The sequence below is a fragment of the Lissotriton helveticus genome, chromosome 3_1, assembly GCF_964261635.1.
Source record: "Lissotriton helveticus chromosome 3_1, aLisHel1.1, whole genome shotgun sequence".
Taxonomy (NCBI): Eukaryota; Metazoa; Chordata; class Amphibia; order Caudata; family Salamandridae; genus Lissotriton; species Lissotriton helveticus.
The window spans coordinates 1,408,045,767-1,408,061,800 of record NC_136061.1 but is presented as its reverse complement, the minus strand read 5'-3'; the positions used below and the strand labels follow the sequence as shown (position 1 = coordinate 1,408,061,800).

General features: G+C 46.2%; 1 protein-coding gene across 5 annotated transcripts in view; it reads right to left on the bottom strand.

Annotated features, from left to right (window-relative positions):
- The window catches only part of CLASP1 (cytoplasmic linker associated protein 1), a 1,618,163-nt gene that overhangs the window by 152,186 nt on the left and 1,449,943 nt on the right, over positions 1 to 16,034 (bottom strand). For all 5 annotated transcript variants that reach the window (XM_078682066.1, XM_078682063.1, XM_078682065.1 and 2 more), the window contains one exon: positions 10,324 to 10,530. In XM_078682066.1, coding sequence (XP_078538192.1) covers positions 10,324 to 10,530 — 207 coding nt within the window. The remainder of the gene's footprint in view (positions 1 to 10,323; positions 10,531 to 16,034) is intronic.

The window sequence follows — 16,034 nt, the reverse complement described above, 5'->3', positions numbered from 1 at the left end:
AGGGATGCTTCATTAACTGATGAAGTACCACATTGAGGTGCCACGATGGAGGAGTTGGTCTTGGTCGTGGAAAGGACCTGTATAGGCCTTTTAGGAATTGTTTTATAAGCCTGTCCGCCCACAGGGACGGGCCCGTAGCAGTCCTTGTGAACCTGGAAATCGCCGCTAGGTACACTTTGATGGATGCATGTGCGAGACCTGATTGCGCAAGGTGCAATAGGTATGGCAGCAGCTGCTGTGGAGTGGTGTGGAAGGGGTGCAAGCCATTATCCACACACCAGGAACAGAATCGCTTCCCTTTGAGTGAGTAGGTTTTAGTAGTGCTGTCCGCTCTAGCTTTCGCAAGGACGTCTCTGCACTCTTGCGGGATGTTCAGGTGGCTGAATTCGCGGTATTCAGGAGCCAGGCTGACAACTTCAGAGAGCTCAGATTCGGGTGGAGGACCTGCCCCTGGGACATCGTGAGCAGGGCTGGAAATTGCTGTAGGTGAAGAGGGGGCCGGGCGGAGAGGCGATGAAGGTCCGTGAACCAGTGCTGCCTCGGCCAGGATGGAGCAATTAGGATCAGAGTGCAGGGCTCTGACTTCATCTTCCTGAGAACCCTGGGTATCAGTGGGAATGGCGGAAAGGCGTACGCAAATACGTTGCGCCATGCGATGGAAAATGCATTCCCGAGGGTTCCTGAGTGGTGATGCCTGCTTGCGAAGCTTGGGCATTTGGCGTTCTCTCTGGTGGCAAATAGATCGATTCGCGGGGAGCCCCACTCCTCGAAGATCTGCTCCAGCACCTCCATGTCCAGCTCCCATTCGTGGGAAGGAGACCTCTCTCTGCTCAGGGCGTCCGCCAAGACATTGTCCTTGCCCGGGACGTACTCTGCTTGTAATGTTATTCCATGTTCCAGAAGCCAGTTCCAGACCCTTTGCGATTCTCGCGATAGTGCGATCGAACGCGTCCCCCCCTGTTTGTTCAGGTAGTGCATCGTCGTGGTGTTGTCCGTCCTGACGAGCACTGGGGAGTTGCGAATGCGCGGTAGGAACGCCTGGAGAGCCAGGAAGACCGCTCTCAACTCCAGTAGATTGATATGGAGCTTGGTCTCCAGTGTCGTCCACTTGCCGTTGATTTGAAGTTCTTGGAGCACCGCTCCCCACCCTTCCAGGGATGCGTCCGTTGTTATGACGTGTGGTTCTGCAGGGAGGTGGAACGGCAGTCCCCTTGACAGGTGTTTGATTGAGCTCCACCATTGTAAGTGGTTGATCATGGGTCGAGTGACGCGTATGCGGTCCTCGAAAGATCCCGTAGCCTGCGTCCATTGCCTTGTGAGTTGCTCTTGGAGAGGGCGCATTTTGAGGCGGCAGTGGGGAATGAGCAGTATGCATGAAGACATCATGCCGAGGAGGGACTTGAAGGTGCGGACCGGCAGAGTCTTCCGCGAAGCCACTGATTTGGCCAGGGAGATGAGTTTGACCTTTCTCTCCTGAGAGGGGAAAGCTCTGACGCGTACCGTGTCCAGAGTCGCTCCAAGGAACGTGATGACTTTGGTGGGTTCCAGTGTCGACTTTTCGCGGTTGAGGGTCAAGCCGAGTTGGCGGAAAATATCCAGACAGGCGCTGGAGGATGAGGCTGCGGCGGTCGCGGATGGCGCTTTTACCAACCAGTCGTCCAGGTATGGGAACACCTGGTGGCCCTGTTGACGAAGGAAGGCTGCCACCGGGGATAGGCATTTGGTAAATATCCGCGGGGCAGATTTGAGGCCGAATGGAAGGACACGAAATTGGTAGTGTTGTCCTGCCACCGCAAACCTGAGGAACTTCCTGTGCCCTTTGAGGATAGGAATGTGGTAGTAGGCATCCTGAAGGTCTAAGGACGTCATGTAGTCCCCTTCCTCCAGGAGACCCAGGATTTCCTGTAAAGTTACCATGCGGAACGATTGTTTCTTTAGGAACACGTTGAGTGCCCTGAGGTCCAGGATTGGCCGCCACTTTTTTCCTGTTTTGTGGATTAGGAATAAGTGAGAGTAGAAACCTTTCCCCTTGTGGGCCTGTGGAACTCTCTCTATCGCTCCCTTTTTTAACATGGAAGCTATTTCCTGAAGAAGCAACCGTAGGTGCCTGTGGGATCGTTTGCAGGGTGTTGTCGGTGGGGGAATTGAGACAAATTCTAGGGAATGTCCAAATTGAATGATTTGTAGTACCCACCGATCCGTTGTTATGGTTTGCCAATTTTTCAGAAAGTATGAAAGTTTTCCTCCAATTTGTAAAGAATGCAATGGTGGGTGGGCTAGCCATTGAGACGAGTCATTGGCGGTTGCCTGCAGGGCGTTTTTGGTTTTTACCTCTGTAGTTCGACTTGCCGTAGGAAGTCTGGCGCCCCTGTTGGTTTTGCCGCTGTTGGAATTGTGGTTTGCTTTGTGAGTACGAATAGGATGATCTATTTTGGTAGGAACCTCTATATGAAGGTTGTCCTCTTCCTCTGTTGCCACGAAAGGACTGGTTCCGAAATTGCAGGGTACCAAGAGCCTTGGCAGTGTCTGTGTCCTTTTTAATAGCGGTGAGGGCCGCGTCATTTTGTTCACCAAAGAGGTGCTGGCCATCATAAGGCATATCCAGGATTCTAGTTTGTACTTCCTGGTGGAAGGAGGTGGCCTTGAGCCAACCCTGTCGCCTCAGTACTGCAGCACCTGCCAGTTGCCGAAAACCAGTCATGGCAGCGTCAATCGCGCAGTCTATGAGTTTGGAGGCAGACGTTTGGCCTTCTAAGAGGAGCGAATGAGCCTCCCCTTTGAGATCTTCTGGCAGATTAGAAAGGTAGGGTGCAATGTCTGCCCAGAGTTGGCGATTGTAACGGCCCAGAAGCGCAATTGAATTCGCCACTTTGACTGTCATGGCCGACGTGGTAGTGAAGCGTTTGCCAACTGCATCCAGTTTCCTGCCTTCCTTGTCAGGTGGCGTCGACAGAGGCGATGCTGGATTTCGTGAGTTCTTCTGTGCCGCTTGAGTCACTACAGAATCTGCCTTGGGGTGACCTGTGAGGCATGCTGGCGCCGAAGATGTTGCCTTGTACTTTTTATCCAGTCTGGGCACCACCACTTGTATAGAAGCTGGTTTTTGCATGAGTTGTTTGCCTTGCTTCCAGATAAAGTCAATGATTGGGATAGATCTTGTTGACTTCTTGCTCATGGCCACAGATGAGGGACAGGAGGAAGAGAGTGACCCTCTCCCAGACCTGCTCACTCAGAATCCTGATGATGGATCAGTAGATGGTGTTGTCTTTTGTGGCAGCCTCTCTGAACATCAGCAACAGGATTGTAGACAAGTTCTGCAATCCTTTAGACATATGTTCTCTCTGACACCCAGTCAAACTGATTGGTGTACCCATGAAGTTGACACTGGAGACAGTCTGCCTGTCAAGAGTAAAATCTACAGACAGCCTGATCATGTCAGAGACTGCATCAAGACAGTAGTGCAGAAAATGTTGGAGCTGGGAGTCATTGAGCCCTCAGATAGCCCTTGGCTAGCCCAGTAGTTCTAGTGCCAAAGCCTCACACCCAGGGTGGTAAGAGAGAGATGAGGTTTTGCGTAGACTACAGAGGCCTCAATGCAGTCACTAAGACTGATGCCCACCCAATACCAAGGGCAGATGAACTTATAGATAGATTGGCTTCTGCCAACTACTTAAGCACATTTGACCTGACAGCTGGGTATTGGCAAATCAGGTTAGCTGAGGAAGCCAGGCCCAAGACAGCATTTTCTACCCCTGGTGGGCATTATCAGTTTGTGGTAATGCCCTTTGGTTTGAAAAATGCACCTGCCACCTTCCAAAGGCTGGTGAATCAAGTTCTCACTGGGCTGGATGACTTCTGTGCAGCATATCTGGATGATATTGCTGTCTTTAGCTCCACCTGGGAGGATCACCTGGTCCACCTGAGGAAAGTGTTAGAGGCACTGCAAAAGGCAGGCCTCACTATCAAGGCCACTAAGTGCCAGATAGGGCAGACACAGGTTGTATACCTGGGCCACCTTGTAGGTGGAGGCCAGGTTCAGCCATTGGAGAGTAAGATACAGGCCATCAAGGACTGGACTCCTCCAATCACCCAGACTCAGGTTCGAGCTTTCTTGGGCCTGACTGGTTACTATAGGAAATTTGTCAGAAATTATGGGTCCATTGTGACCCCCCTTAATGACCTGACAAGTAAAAAGATGCCAAAGAAAGTTCAGTGGACAGCAAGCTGTCAGAAAGCATTCGATGACCTAAAGCAGGCCATGTGCACAGCACCTATCCTAAAGAGTCCAGACTTCTCCAAATCATTCATTGTCCAAACAGATGCTTCTGAGTTGGGTGTGGGAGCTGTTCTATCTCAGCTGAATTTTGATGGCAACGACCAGCCCATTGCTTTTATTAGCAGAAGGCTGACCCCCAGAGAGAAAAATTGGTCAGCTATTGAGAGGGAGGCCTTTGCTGTGGTTTGGGCCCTGAAGAAGTTGAGGTCCTATTGTTTGGCACTCACTTCACAGTTCAGACCGACCACAAGCCCCTCTTATGGCTAAGTCAGATGAAGGGTGAAAACCCCAAACTACTTAGGTGGTCCATTTCCCTACAGGGGATGGATTTTACAGTGGAGCACAGACCTGGTACTGATCATGGCAATGCTGATGGGCTCTCCAGGTATTTCCACTTAGAGCAAGAAGACTCACCTGGTCAAGGTTAGTTTATTGTCCCAAAGTTTGGGGGGGGGGGGTCATGTAGGAGAGTAGGGTCTGCGATCCTATGATCACCCAGATTTTTGCTTTTTGCTTCACTGGTTTACGACTTTCCCTGGCTGTGGGCCTGCTAATCAGACCCACAGCCTAGCTGTTCTCTCTATTCCAAATTGTACCCAGGTACTGAATTGGCACTGGGCCCTCTCTAAGTCCCTGTACCCAGGGCTGAGGTGTACCCAGAGGTCTCCCAAGGGCTGCAGCATGTATTATGCCACCCCTGGGCTGACTAACCAAACAGACACAACTGGCTGCTTGACAGCTGGGGCAAAGTGGTGTACTCACCCTCTGCTGTAGCTATAGTATTCCTATATCTAAACCTAAATGGGCACACAGATCTCCTATCAGTCACTCCTATGGCAGGCCTTGACAATCCTGAAGGCAGAGTGCTTGGAATCGTGTGAGATAGTGCTCTGGCATGAGCTGAGTCTGTCTGCGGCTTTCGGGATCCATCCCTTAGCCGTTTCCATGATATCGCATACCATATACTCTTAAGTGCATTATAATCCTCGCGGTTATATGCCAACTCTGGTATCGCTTTATCAAAACATGTCGAGTAAGGTGTCATACGAATTGGAATACTAACCCCTCGCCAATTCTGGCGACAGGGTTAGCATTCCACCCTCCTAGAGGGACACGACATGTTGGTAACCTGTAACCCCGGTTAAAGTCAGACAGAGCCTTAGCTCCACAAAATGGATGCTGCCACCGAGACACAAGTCTGCCCTCCTGTTGCTGGGAGTCCTCCCAGCGCAGGAGGCAAGGACAAAGGGTTTCCTGTCAGGGGCGGTGCCAGCACCGTCCCAGACAGGATTTTGTGTATCCTAGGTAGGCAGGGCTTCAGAGGAAGGTGACTGCAAGTGGCACCCCGGTGCTCACTATGCATAGGCCGGCTTGAACCAGTTCCAGGGGCACACCAGACCCTGAGCTGGGGAAAAGCCCGCCAAAGGAGAGGGGTGTAACCACCCCCCTCCTAGTCCCACCCATAGGGCAGGACTTAGTCGCGTGCCGGCCCCCTTTTTCAGGATAAAGGTAGGAACTGGCCCCCTTCCAAATTAGATCAATCTTTGAATCCTGAACCGACTTTCCACGAGAGGAACTCAAGACTCTTCCTAAGATTTCTCCCTTGTGACTAAGGAGTAGTCAAATAACACAACAAGATTGGGTCAGAGCTATTTACTGCCTGCACACTATTCCACTATGTTTCGTCTTATATCTAGTACTCAAAGGCCTGTGCGTGTAGGTCTAGGGGGCGTGACCCGTAAACACCCCCTAAAACGTGATGCAGAACATCACATACAATGAGAATAACAAAAAGACCCGCACAAGGAAAATTATACATAAATTATATTTCTTGTTAGAATATGCAATAGTATTTACAAATATACAGGATAAACGCTTTCCAAGAAGAAGTGAGGTCCAAGTCTTGAGAGTTGTGTTGGAGGACTTGACTCAAATGACCTTAGAGCCCTGAAGAAGTCACAGTGGTGACGAAACGCGTTGGCTGCTAGTAATTTTCTGAATCTCCAATATGCTTGTTCATGAATAAAAAGTCCTCCAACACAACTCTCAAGACTTGGACCTCACTTCTTCTTGGAAAGCGTTTATCCTGTATATTTGTAAATACTATTGCATATTCTAACAAGAAATATAATTTATGTATAATTTTCCTTGTGCGGGTCTTTTTGTTATACTAAGGAGTAGTCACCCTGCAGCAGCAGGCACCAACCAAGCATCGCGGTCTGCTGTAAGTCTCTCCTCCGGATCAAGACTGCCCAGCACGACGAGAACCGGCTTCCCTGGCACCTCTGACCACAACCTGCATCATCAGCCCAGCTGTGATCCGTGGGTGTGACGAGACCTCGAGGGACCGGCCATCTTTAAAGACTGCACGACGCTTGTCCAGCACGACCACCGAGTGACCCTCGACCGAGTGCTTTGGGGTAAGAGAAGCCTCAACCCTGAGCAGCTCCAGCACCGAAGTTCAGCCCCCCTGCATCCACGAGATCTGCGTGGGGCCCTTCTGCTCTTTGCTGCTCACCGCGTTGTCCAGGTCGCTTGCCGTAGTGGCCCTCTTACGACGCTTCACGACGACAAACACCGCTGGTCTGGTTGCTCCAGACTAGCCCTTGCTCCCCTCCAGCAGAGGAGCACCTTGGACCCTCCTGGTCCACTCCAGACTCCATTTTAAGTCCACCGCGTGGGCTTGCATTTGCCAAGACTTGTTGCCCCAATCCTGGGTCCAGCGACGTCGACAGCAGATACCTTCGTGGGACAGCTCGCACCTCCATCCTGGTCGCCGACAACGCCTCCTGGTCCGAGAGACTGCAGAGCCCAGCAGCGCCCACTCACCTGGTCGAGGTGACTTCGTCCGGTGCCACTCTGGTGCCCACCTAAATCACTGGCTAGTGATTCAGAACTTGGTCCCCTCTGCTTACAGGTCTTCTTCTTCCCTGATCCAGGCTTGGATCACCACGAACTTCTTCACTGGCCGCCTGCCAGCAACTTCTTTCTTCAGGCTCCTGGTTCTTCAACGAGAGTTTCCGACGCAACTTGAACCCTATGCAGCCGCAGCCCCTGGGCTAGGTAAACCGAGTACTCCGGTGCTCCAGCATAGTCCAACACCTTAAGTGTTCGGATCCACTCTTGTTTTCGACCCACCTAGTCGGGTTCGCCCGAGAACAGTAACTTTGTGATTGCTAGTATCCATAGACTTGTTCCCGCATTACGCGTGAGAGTTCCCACTCTGCACACGGCGTCCCTAGGCCTCCTGCTTCTAATCCAAGGGTTCAGCATCTTAGGCCTAGCGTTTCTACAGTCTAGAAAAGTATTATTTACCTGCTAGTAACTTCGCATTCCACTTCTTGTGTATATGGTTTTTCGTGCCCCTCGGGCATTTGTGTAAATTGTGCGACTTTCAGTATTTCTTTAAGAGTTTTGTTGTGTGCTTAGCTCCCTGTCTCATAAAGAGCCAGGGTAGTTCTGTTATAAATAAATATACTTTATTTTTGATAACAACTTGTGTGGTGTCCTTTCACTTGGTGTTCAAGGGGTAATGTGATGGTAAAACAGCTGGCTTAACACGCCCTCTAGAGTTTAGCCTTAGACTGCTCGTATCCATGCTACTAGGATAGCTGGTCTATAAGGTTGACTTACAACCAATCATCAATAAGGGTTGTTTGGACTGATACATAGTGATCACTAGAATAGTGAGCACTGCATATCAGGCCAACTTCTCACAGTGGGCTCCTTGAAATCGTAAAGGAAGCATTTAGTCTCTTGTGTTTCCATAGACATATGGAACCTCTTGGCAGCCCTCTCTATGAGATTGTGGAATCCACCGATGTCTGCGGTTGGCGATTCAGACTGTGGTTCTGGAGAGGCCGGAGAATGTGCCACATAGTCCTGGTCCGCATCCGGGTCCGACTCGTCGTCCTGGACTTCACCCTCTTCCTGTTCTCTCTCTTCTTCTTCTTCAGAAGAGAGAACGTCTTGTATTGGCACCTGTACCTTCTCGAGCACCAGTGAAGATGGTTTATGGCGAGGCAAAGGAGCGGGCACCTGTGCAGCTGGAGGTGCAGGTGCAGTGGGTTTCTCTGGAAACCTCTCTTTATAATCCCTTATTAGGAACTGGAGATCCGAGACGATGGATGCAGGGAGACACACCATTGGAGTAACCTGTGGCTGGTTGACGACCAATTGTTCTACGCGGTCATCCTCTTCCGGCTCCTCATCTGTGGTTTGGCGCTTAAGTACCAAGTCTGATGGGCTAGTTGCTTGTACATACGAGTCCTCATCCGACTCCTGGCCTTGCAGAATACAGGCTGGAGGTAGCTGTTGCACTTTACTGGGCGACGTGAGGACTGGCGTAATCGGTATTTTTGTGATTTTGACCGTGACATGGCTTACTTGCGGTGGAAAAGCATCCATGGCATGTGATAAGAGTGCAGACTCTTTCCAGGGCCCTGTGGTCGTCGACGCTGGAGTTGACGGCTCCATGTCATGCGCCTTGGTCGACGGTAATTTACCCGTCGTCGGCGGTGTCACTGTCGACAGTGTCTTCGTCGACGCAGTTTTCGTTGACGGCAATTTCTCCACCGTCGACGGTTTACCCGTCGTCGATGGTTTGCCTGTCGTCGACGAGGTAGGCTTCGTCGACGGTGTGGTTTTCGACGACGGTCTCGTCGTCGACGGTAATATCTTCGTCGTCGACGGGGTGACTGGGATGGTCGACGGCGTAGGTCTACTCGCCGACGATGAAGGTGTTGTCCTCGTCGTCGAATATGTAGCCGACGATGCCGTCGTCGTCGACTTCGAGACGGTTTTTTGCGCTGAATAAACCATCGACGATGTCGTCGTCGTCGGGAGCAGCTGCTGCTTCCTGGTGACAGGAAGTTCCTTGCCAGACACAGAGGTCTTGCCCTCTGAGGACTTTTTGGAAGTCTTCATAGGAGGGGTGTCTGAGGGGCTAGGGGAGGAAACCCTTGGCCTCTTCAAGGAAAAATGGGAAATACCAGAGACACTCTCACCTTCCGACACCAAGTCATCTGTTTTGTCCTTGAGTCTGTTGAGCCAGAGTAGTAGGCGCCCTTCTCGGTCCTTGAGGGTCTTATTCGAGAAGGTCCTACATATCTTGCAGTCCTTGGCCTGATGGTGAGGGTAGAGACAGTATAAACAAGTTTCATGTTTATCCTCAACATGAAGTCTTTTCTTGCTGCAGGAGGAACAGGCCCTAAAAAGACCTTTCTTCTGGCTGTCAGACATGAATATCCAAGTTGAATAAAGTCACTGTTTTGAAGAAAAAGAAGTTTCCTGAGGAGAACTCAGGTGGAGACTCCCTAGCACAACGTGCAGGAGAAAATCTGAGAGACTTGGGCTCCTGACAGGAAGGTTCTAGAAGGAGGTGGTAGCTGATTGGTTAGTTCTCTTTACTTTGGTCCTTTGTACAAAAGGACACAGATAGGCCACCAAGGTGGGACCCTTGGGCCTACCCTGTTTTGGTCCTTTTTACATAAGGACGTGGATAGGACACTAAGGTGAGCCCCTTAGGCCTATTCTTTTCTATGTATGTCTTAGGACATTACTTTTATATATACCGGAGGCTCCCGTCTCGACGACGGGGAATGATTCAGGCATGTGAATCTATGAAAGACACCCAAATACTGGATAAACATGACTTATCTAGACATGTAAAATGCACACAGCAGAAAATTAAGCCTAAGTGACACACATATCTTGGGAGAAGAACAAGGTTGTGTGTGAAATATCTGGAATGCATATTTCCAAATTAAGGGGACAGAATAGAATACAATTGGGGCATAGCAAAGTTGGCGCCTCCTGGAAATGGACTCTTGCTCAAGAAGAAAGGATTGTAAATAAATAAGGGGGGCGAGGTAGCAATTTTTTATCATCCATTTTTGCTGGTCAGTTATTATTTCCATCCAGGACACTACCTTTGTTTCAAATTCTTGAGTTCTAAAGCATTCATCAGCTCAATAACACGCATTTTAGAAGCCAGACTAAATATTATCTTCTCTTGTAGAAAAGCATTATGTTTATGTAGGACATACCTGTAATAATCCAGGGATGATATCAGAAAGGAGCTGATGCAAGGAATCTTTGGAAATCCTCTCAATTACTTTTGTTTGCATTTTAATAGCAGCAAGATTTATTGGGTAGTCAGCTGTCTGGACAATCGGGCAAAGGACTTTAATGCACTGTTCAGGATGTATGGAGGTGGCTAAGGTGGACGCAGCTTCTTCAGCAGCTCGAAGAACCTAGTATAACAAAAAGAAAAACCTTTTGTAATTACGTTTGTCAAGTTTATAACTACAAATTTAAGGCTCAAATTCAAATCGGTTCAGAGTTATGGGGTGTTCTAATACATTGTTGAATGCAGAAATACTGGCTTGCATCATATTGTCTAGGTATACACAGATATGTTAAGAGTAGATTTACTATTCTTAACTCCATATCTCTTTCTCTTATATATATATATTCTACAACAGGGTGCGTCCTTCTTGTGCCCAACAGAAAGCACTAACGGGAACAGTTTTTAGCAAAATGCAAAACTGTTCCCGTGAGTGCTTTCTGTTCGGTATGAGAAGGACGCACGCTGTTGTGGCATGTAATGCGGTTCACCACCGCAGGAGTGAGCACGCAGGAGTAGTTGGAGCGGCAGCAGTGACTTCCGGTATGTCTGTATATGTGTGTATATATATATATATATATATCCACCAAATCGGCTCCGTTTCGCAACCCTCTGGCGCTCTTTCCACCGGTGCGGTACTCCTAAGCAGAGCCCCGCTTTTGTCATGTATCGTCAACTCCCTTTTAACCAAGGAAATGAGTCCGCACTCCCGGAGATAGTTATTTCCCAGTTTCTTTTTATTCGTCAAAGCTCCAAAAATCACCAGCACAACACCAACGCGTTTCACAACAACAGTTGCTTGTTCACGGACCGTGAACAAACAACTGTTGTTGTGAAACGCGTTGGTGTTGTGCTGGTGATTTTTGGAGCTTTGACGAATAAAAAGAAACTGGGAAATAACTATCTCCGGGAGTGCGGACTCATTTCCTTGGTTAAAAGGGAGTTGACGATATATATATATATATATATATATATATACACATATATATATATCGATATATATATATATATATATATATATATATATATACACATACACACACATATATATATATATATATACACACACACATATATATATATACACACACTTATATATATATATATATATATATATATATATATATGAACAGGAAAGTCGACACCTTGAGGAATTGGAAGGACGACAGCGGACCCAAATTTTGAAGGTGTAAATTTTTATTTATTTTTTATTCGTGCAAGTAACCCCGCACCTTAGCCATGACGCGTTTCGGGCCCCCTTGGCCTTTGATCACATGACACGCTATGGAGTGATGTTCATGAATTTAAAGTGACAGTGCAAGTTGCCATTGACAACGTCATCATAAACATAGACAAAATATAATGTCAAGCAGCTCGTCAATTGCTTAAAAACATCAATAAATAATGCTTTTAAAAGTGTGACAACCTATTTACACAAATCAATGGTAAAATTAATAAAGGTAAGAGTCAACAAAGTTACTGCTAAAATAGCATGACACTAACTCATGTGTAAATAACATACCTTCTGTGGTTGTTGCTGGGAATAATTGTAAAATACAATTGCTAGAGATGAATAATTTGATAGATATTCCTCAATAAATTTAATCAGAAGCAAAGACACTGCTAATTACTAAAAATTGATATCAGAGGCAACGTGCAAAGCTGTGCAAAACAATAATACAAGAAAAACCTGTGCAAACCGCAAATGTGCTAAAAATATACAAGCCACTATTTAAAAACCAATAAATAGGAAAATGCTTATATAAAATAATTCAGTGTTGAATAAAATTGATTATAACCATAAAATCAATTTATCAAAAAGTTGAAAAACCAGAACATTCATTACGTATTTGCTAATACAATAGACAAATATCAAATACGTTACTTGAAATTCATTTTAGACAGAACAAAGACTGGAAGACAGATTTGACAATGATCCATAAACAAGTATATAGACCCTCCCATGCATTCAACCCATTCGGATGTTTACTATCAAGGTTGAGAATGTAATGGGTTTCTAATTTACGGGGGATGCCTTCCCTGCCGCCACCCCTTCTTAGGGGCATGACTGCATCTACCACATAGTACTGGCAGGGGGGTCAGATAGGGTTGTGTTCTGGCCCCTCTGCTTTTTATCTTGTATATTAATGAATTGAGTAGCTCATTAAGTACCCTAACTAAAGATGTACCGTATATTAACGGCATCCCGATACCCACCCTACTTTACGCTGATGATGCGGTCCTAATGGGCCGCACCCCAAAGGCACTGCGTATTTTAATTTTAGGATTCGTTAGTTTTATGGCTGACTTGGGCTTAAGTACAAATTTTTAAAAATCCCTTATTATGTCCTGTGGCCCAAAAAAGTATAAAATTATCAAGATTGATTCAGGGGAGAACATCCTAAAAAGCACATGCACTTTCCCATATTTGGGGTTGTTGTTCTCAAACAGCGGTTCCTGGCAACCGCATGTTTCCTATGCGAGGAACAAATTGGGTAAAGCTGTTAATTCAATAATCTCTCTGCGCCAACCTAACCATGCGGATGTGATAACTCCACTAATAAACATTTATACAACACAATGCATCCCTACAGGTACTTATGGTGCAAGAGGTATGGGGATATACAAATTGTCTCCATATCCAGACGGAAGAAAACTGATTTTGCCGGAAGGTGTTGGGTGGAGTTATCTGTGCTTCAAATTACATATGTCATAGTGAATTAAATATTCCCTATATTGAGGACTTTGTTAGATCAAGGCCTCCCCTTTTTTGGTTAAAGATATGGACGAACCCGGCAGCCACATTGACCCGAGATATAATCTCAGACTGCTTAAAATGTGATAGGGCACATTACATACCATGGCTGAAAGCAGTAAATGAATGTCTAACGAGTGTAGGGCAAGGTCATCTGTTTACATCTCCCAATCTTATAGATCGCTCACATAAGAAGTGTATTCAAAGGGCTCTGTACAACCTCTATAAAGAAAAACGGGAAAGGATAAATCTCCCAAAATGCACGGTCGCAAAATATATGGGCCATTTAGAGCCCGCTTCTAGTTACTCTGCCCCCCCCCAGAAATATCTACGTTTAAATCTCGGTAGATGAAACAGAAGTTTACTGTTCCATTTCCGGGACGGGAGCATAGTAAATTTGTTAAATTTTCCTTTGGGTTACAATGAACATTTGGAAATGTTAGATTGTCCATGTAACCCGACCATGAAACAAAGCCTTATGCATTTCATGTTCTTTTGTGATTTTTATAAACTGTTTACTGTGCACTTTTTAATGCCATACTGTCGGAAACACGATCTCCTAGATTTTAAGATTGCAATGAGGAATCTACTAATGTTAGGTACAGAAGAAATAATATTTAGAGTGAGCTGTTTTCCCAAAGCTGCTGTTCGCTCACGAGCTACTTTGCACATTGATTGATATGAACCTATATATTGCATATTGCACTTTATACTTATCTTTATTTTGCACATTGTAATTTGCACACATACATCTGTTTGAATTTCCATTCTCTATTGTCTTATACCATAATTGTCGCTGTTTTTAAGAATTTTTATAAATATTGTATATATTGTCTTTTTAACATTTTTATGCATTTTTGTAGATCAGACAGATTTTATATTTTTGGTTGTTTATTCTTGTATTGTACTGTATGCCATTGTATTTGTTGTGTACTTTTATGGATTATTTTTTTCCGACTAAAGATCTTTGACTGACTGACTGACATAGTATTGTAGCAGTTGAAGGTCTCTATTGTGGCAGTCATTAACCCCTTAATTGCTGCCGTCGGCCAACGGTCGTCACGGCCACTACCTCCCCAGTGCTGCGCACGACCGTTGGACGTCCATTCAGCACTAGTTCCAATGGACAGCGCAGCACTGGGGAGGTCTATTTACAACGCTTTAAAGGGGTTAAAATGTCTGACGACAGGATAAGCTTCATCACAGTGCGTGATGGCCCTCATGTGCTGTAGTACTCTCTTGTGGACCGGAAGTTTAGTACTTCCTATGTACCCAAGTCCACATGGGCACTCCAAGACGTAAATCGCAAATTTAGTCTTACAAGTTAAATATTTTGAAATGGAAATCTGTCTCTCTGAAAACAGGGAAGTGTAAGATTTTTTGTTAACCCAATGTTTACAGGCTTTGCACGTCATGCATTTATAGAAGCCTGTACGGCTACTCAGCCAGTCGGTCTTAGCCAAGACCTCCGGGCTGCTACTAACCAGGCTATTCTGCATTGATCCTGCCTTTCTATAAGTGATGGTCGGTGACTTTAAGGACCCCATTTTTAGCACTGGATCATTCTGAATTAGTGCCCAATGTTTACCCATGATTTTTCTAATCGCCTGGTGTTGTTTACTATAATTAACTATTAGGCGAATAGAGCGGTCTTCAGTCACTGGCTGATTACTTTGTCTCATGGTCTTTGTGATTAAAGCTTCATTTCTAGGTAAGGCCCGTGTGCGCTTAATAGCTGCCATGATGGTTTTATCACTGTAGCCCCTCGCTAGGAAGCGCAGTCGGCAAGCCGATTGCGCTTCCTCCATATCTTGTACTCGGCTGCAAATGCGTTTGATACGCAGCATCTCCCCGTAGGGGATGCTGTGGATCAAATGGCAAAGATGGTGGCTGGTCGCATGCAGTAGTGTATTACCTGCCGTAGCCTTACGATGCAATCTAGTTTGTATTGTTTGTTGGTCAATAAAAACTTCAACATCTAGAAAGTTCACTGTGGACTTACTCACATTGGAGGTAAATTTAAGATTTAAAGAGTTGACATTCAGATTGTCAATAAATACATTAGCCAAACTCTCCTCCCCTCTCCAAATCAAGAACAGATCATCTATGTATCTGTATATGCATACAACATTGTTGTGCATAATTTCAGCAAACTGGACTCCGAGAACCTGCCTCTCCCACAGTCCCATATGCAAACAAGCATAACTGGGGGAGAAGCAGGAACCCATGTTCTGCTGAAAGCACATTTGCTGAAACATAAAGAAATTGTTATACAGACACATTTCAATCATGTTTACAATCATATTGTTGTGGGCATGGCAATGTAATGTCCGATTGTCCCAAAAATGTTTTACAGCTTTGAGGCCGTCAACATGATTGATGCTAGTATATAGCGAAGTCACGTCTAACGTGATAAGTTAGTAGTCCTCCTGCCATGTAATGTCTTTTAATTTCCTGAGGAAATCTCCAGTGTCTTGAATAAAAGTGGGTAAACTATTCATGTGTTCCTGAAGGAAAAAGTCAATATATTTGGAAGTATTCTCTAGCAGGCTACCACAGGCTGAGATGATGGGCCTGCCCGGAGGGTTCAATGGGTGTTTATGTATTTTGGGTATGAAATAAATGCAAGGTATAATTGGGTGATCGTTCTTTAAAAATTTAAGCTCATCAGAGCTCAGCAATCCCAAACCTTTCCAGGCCACTAGTTTCATATAAAAATCGTTCCAAAATACCTTAATGGTGGCTATATCCACCCTTTTGTAGCAATCTTTGTCACTGAGATGTCGCCATGCTTCCTCCATGTGTTTTTCCCTCGGCCAGATGATCACATTACCGCCTTTATCCGCCTGGCGAATAATCACATATTTATTTGCTTG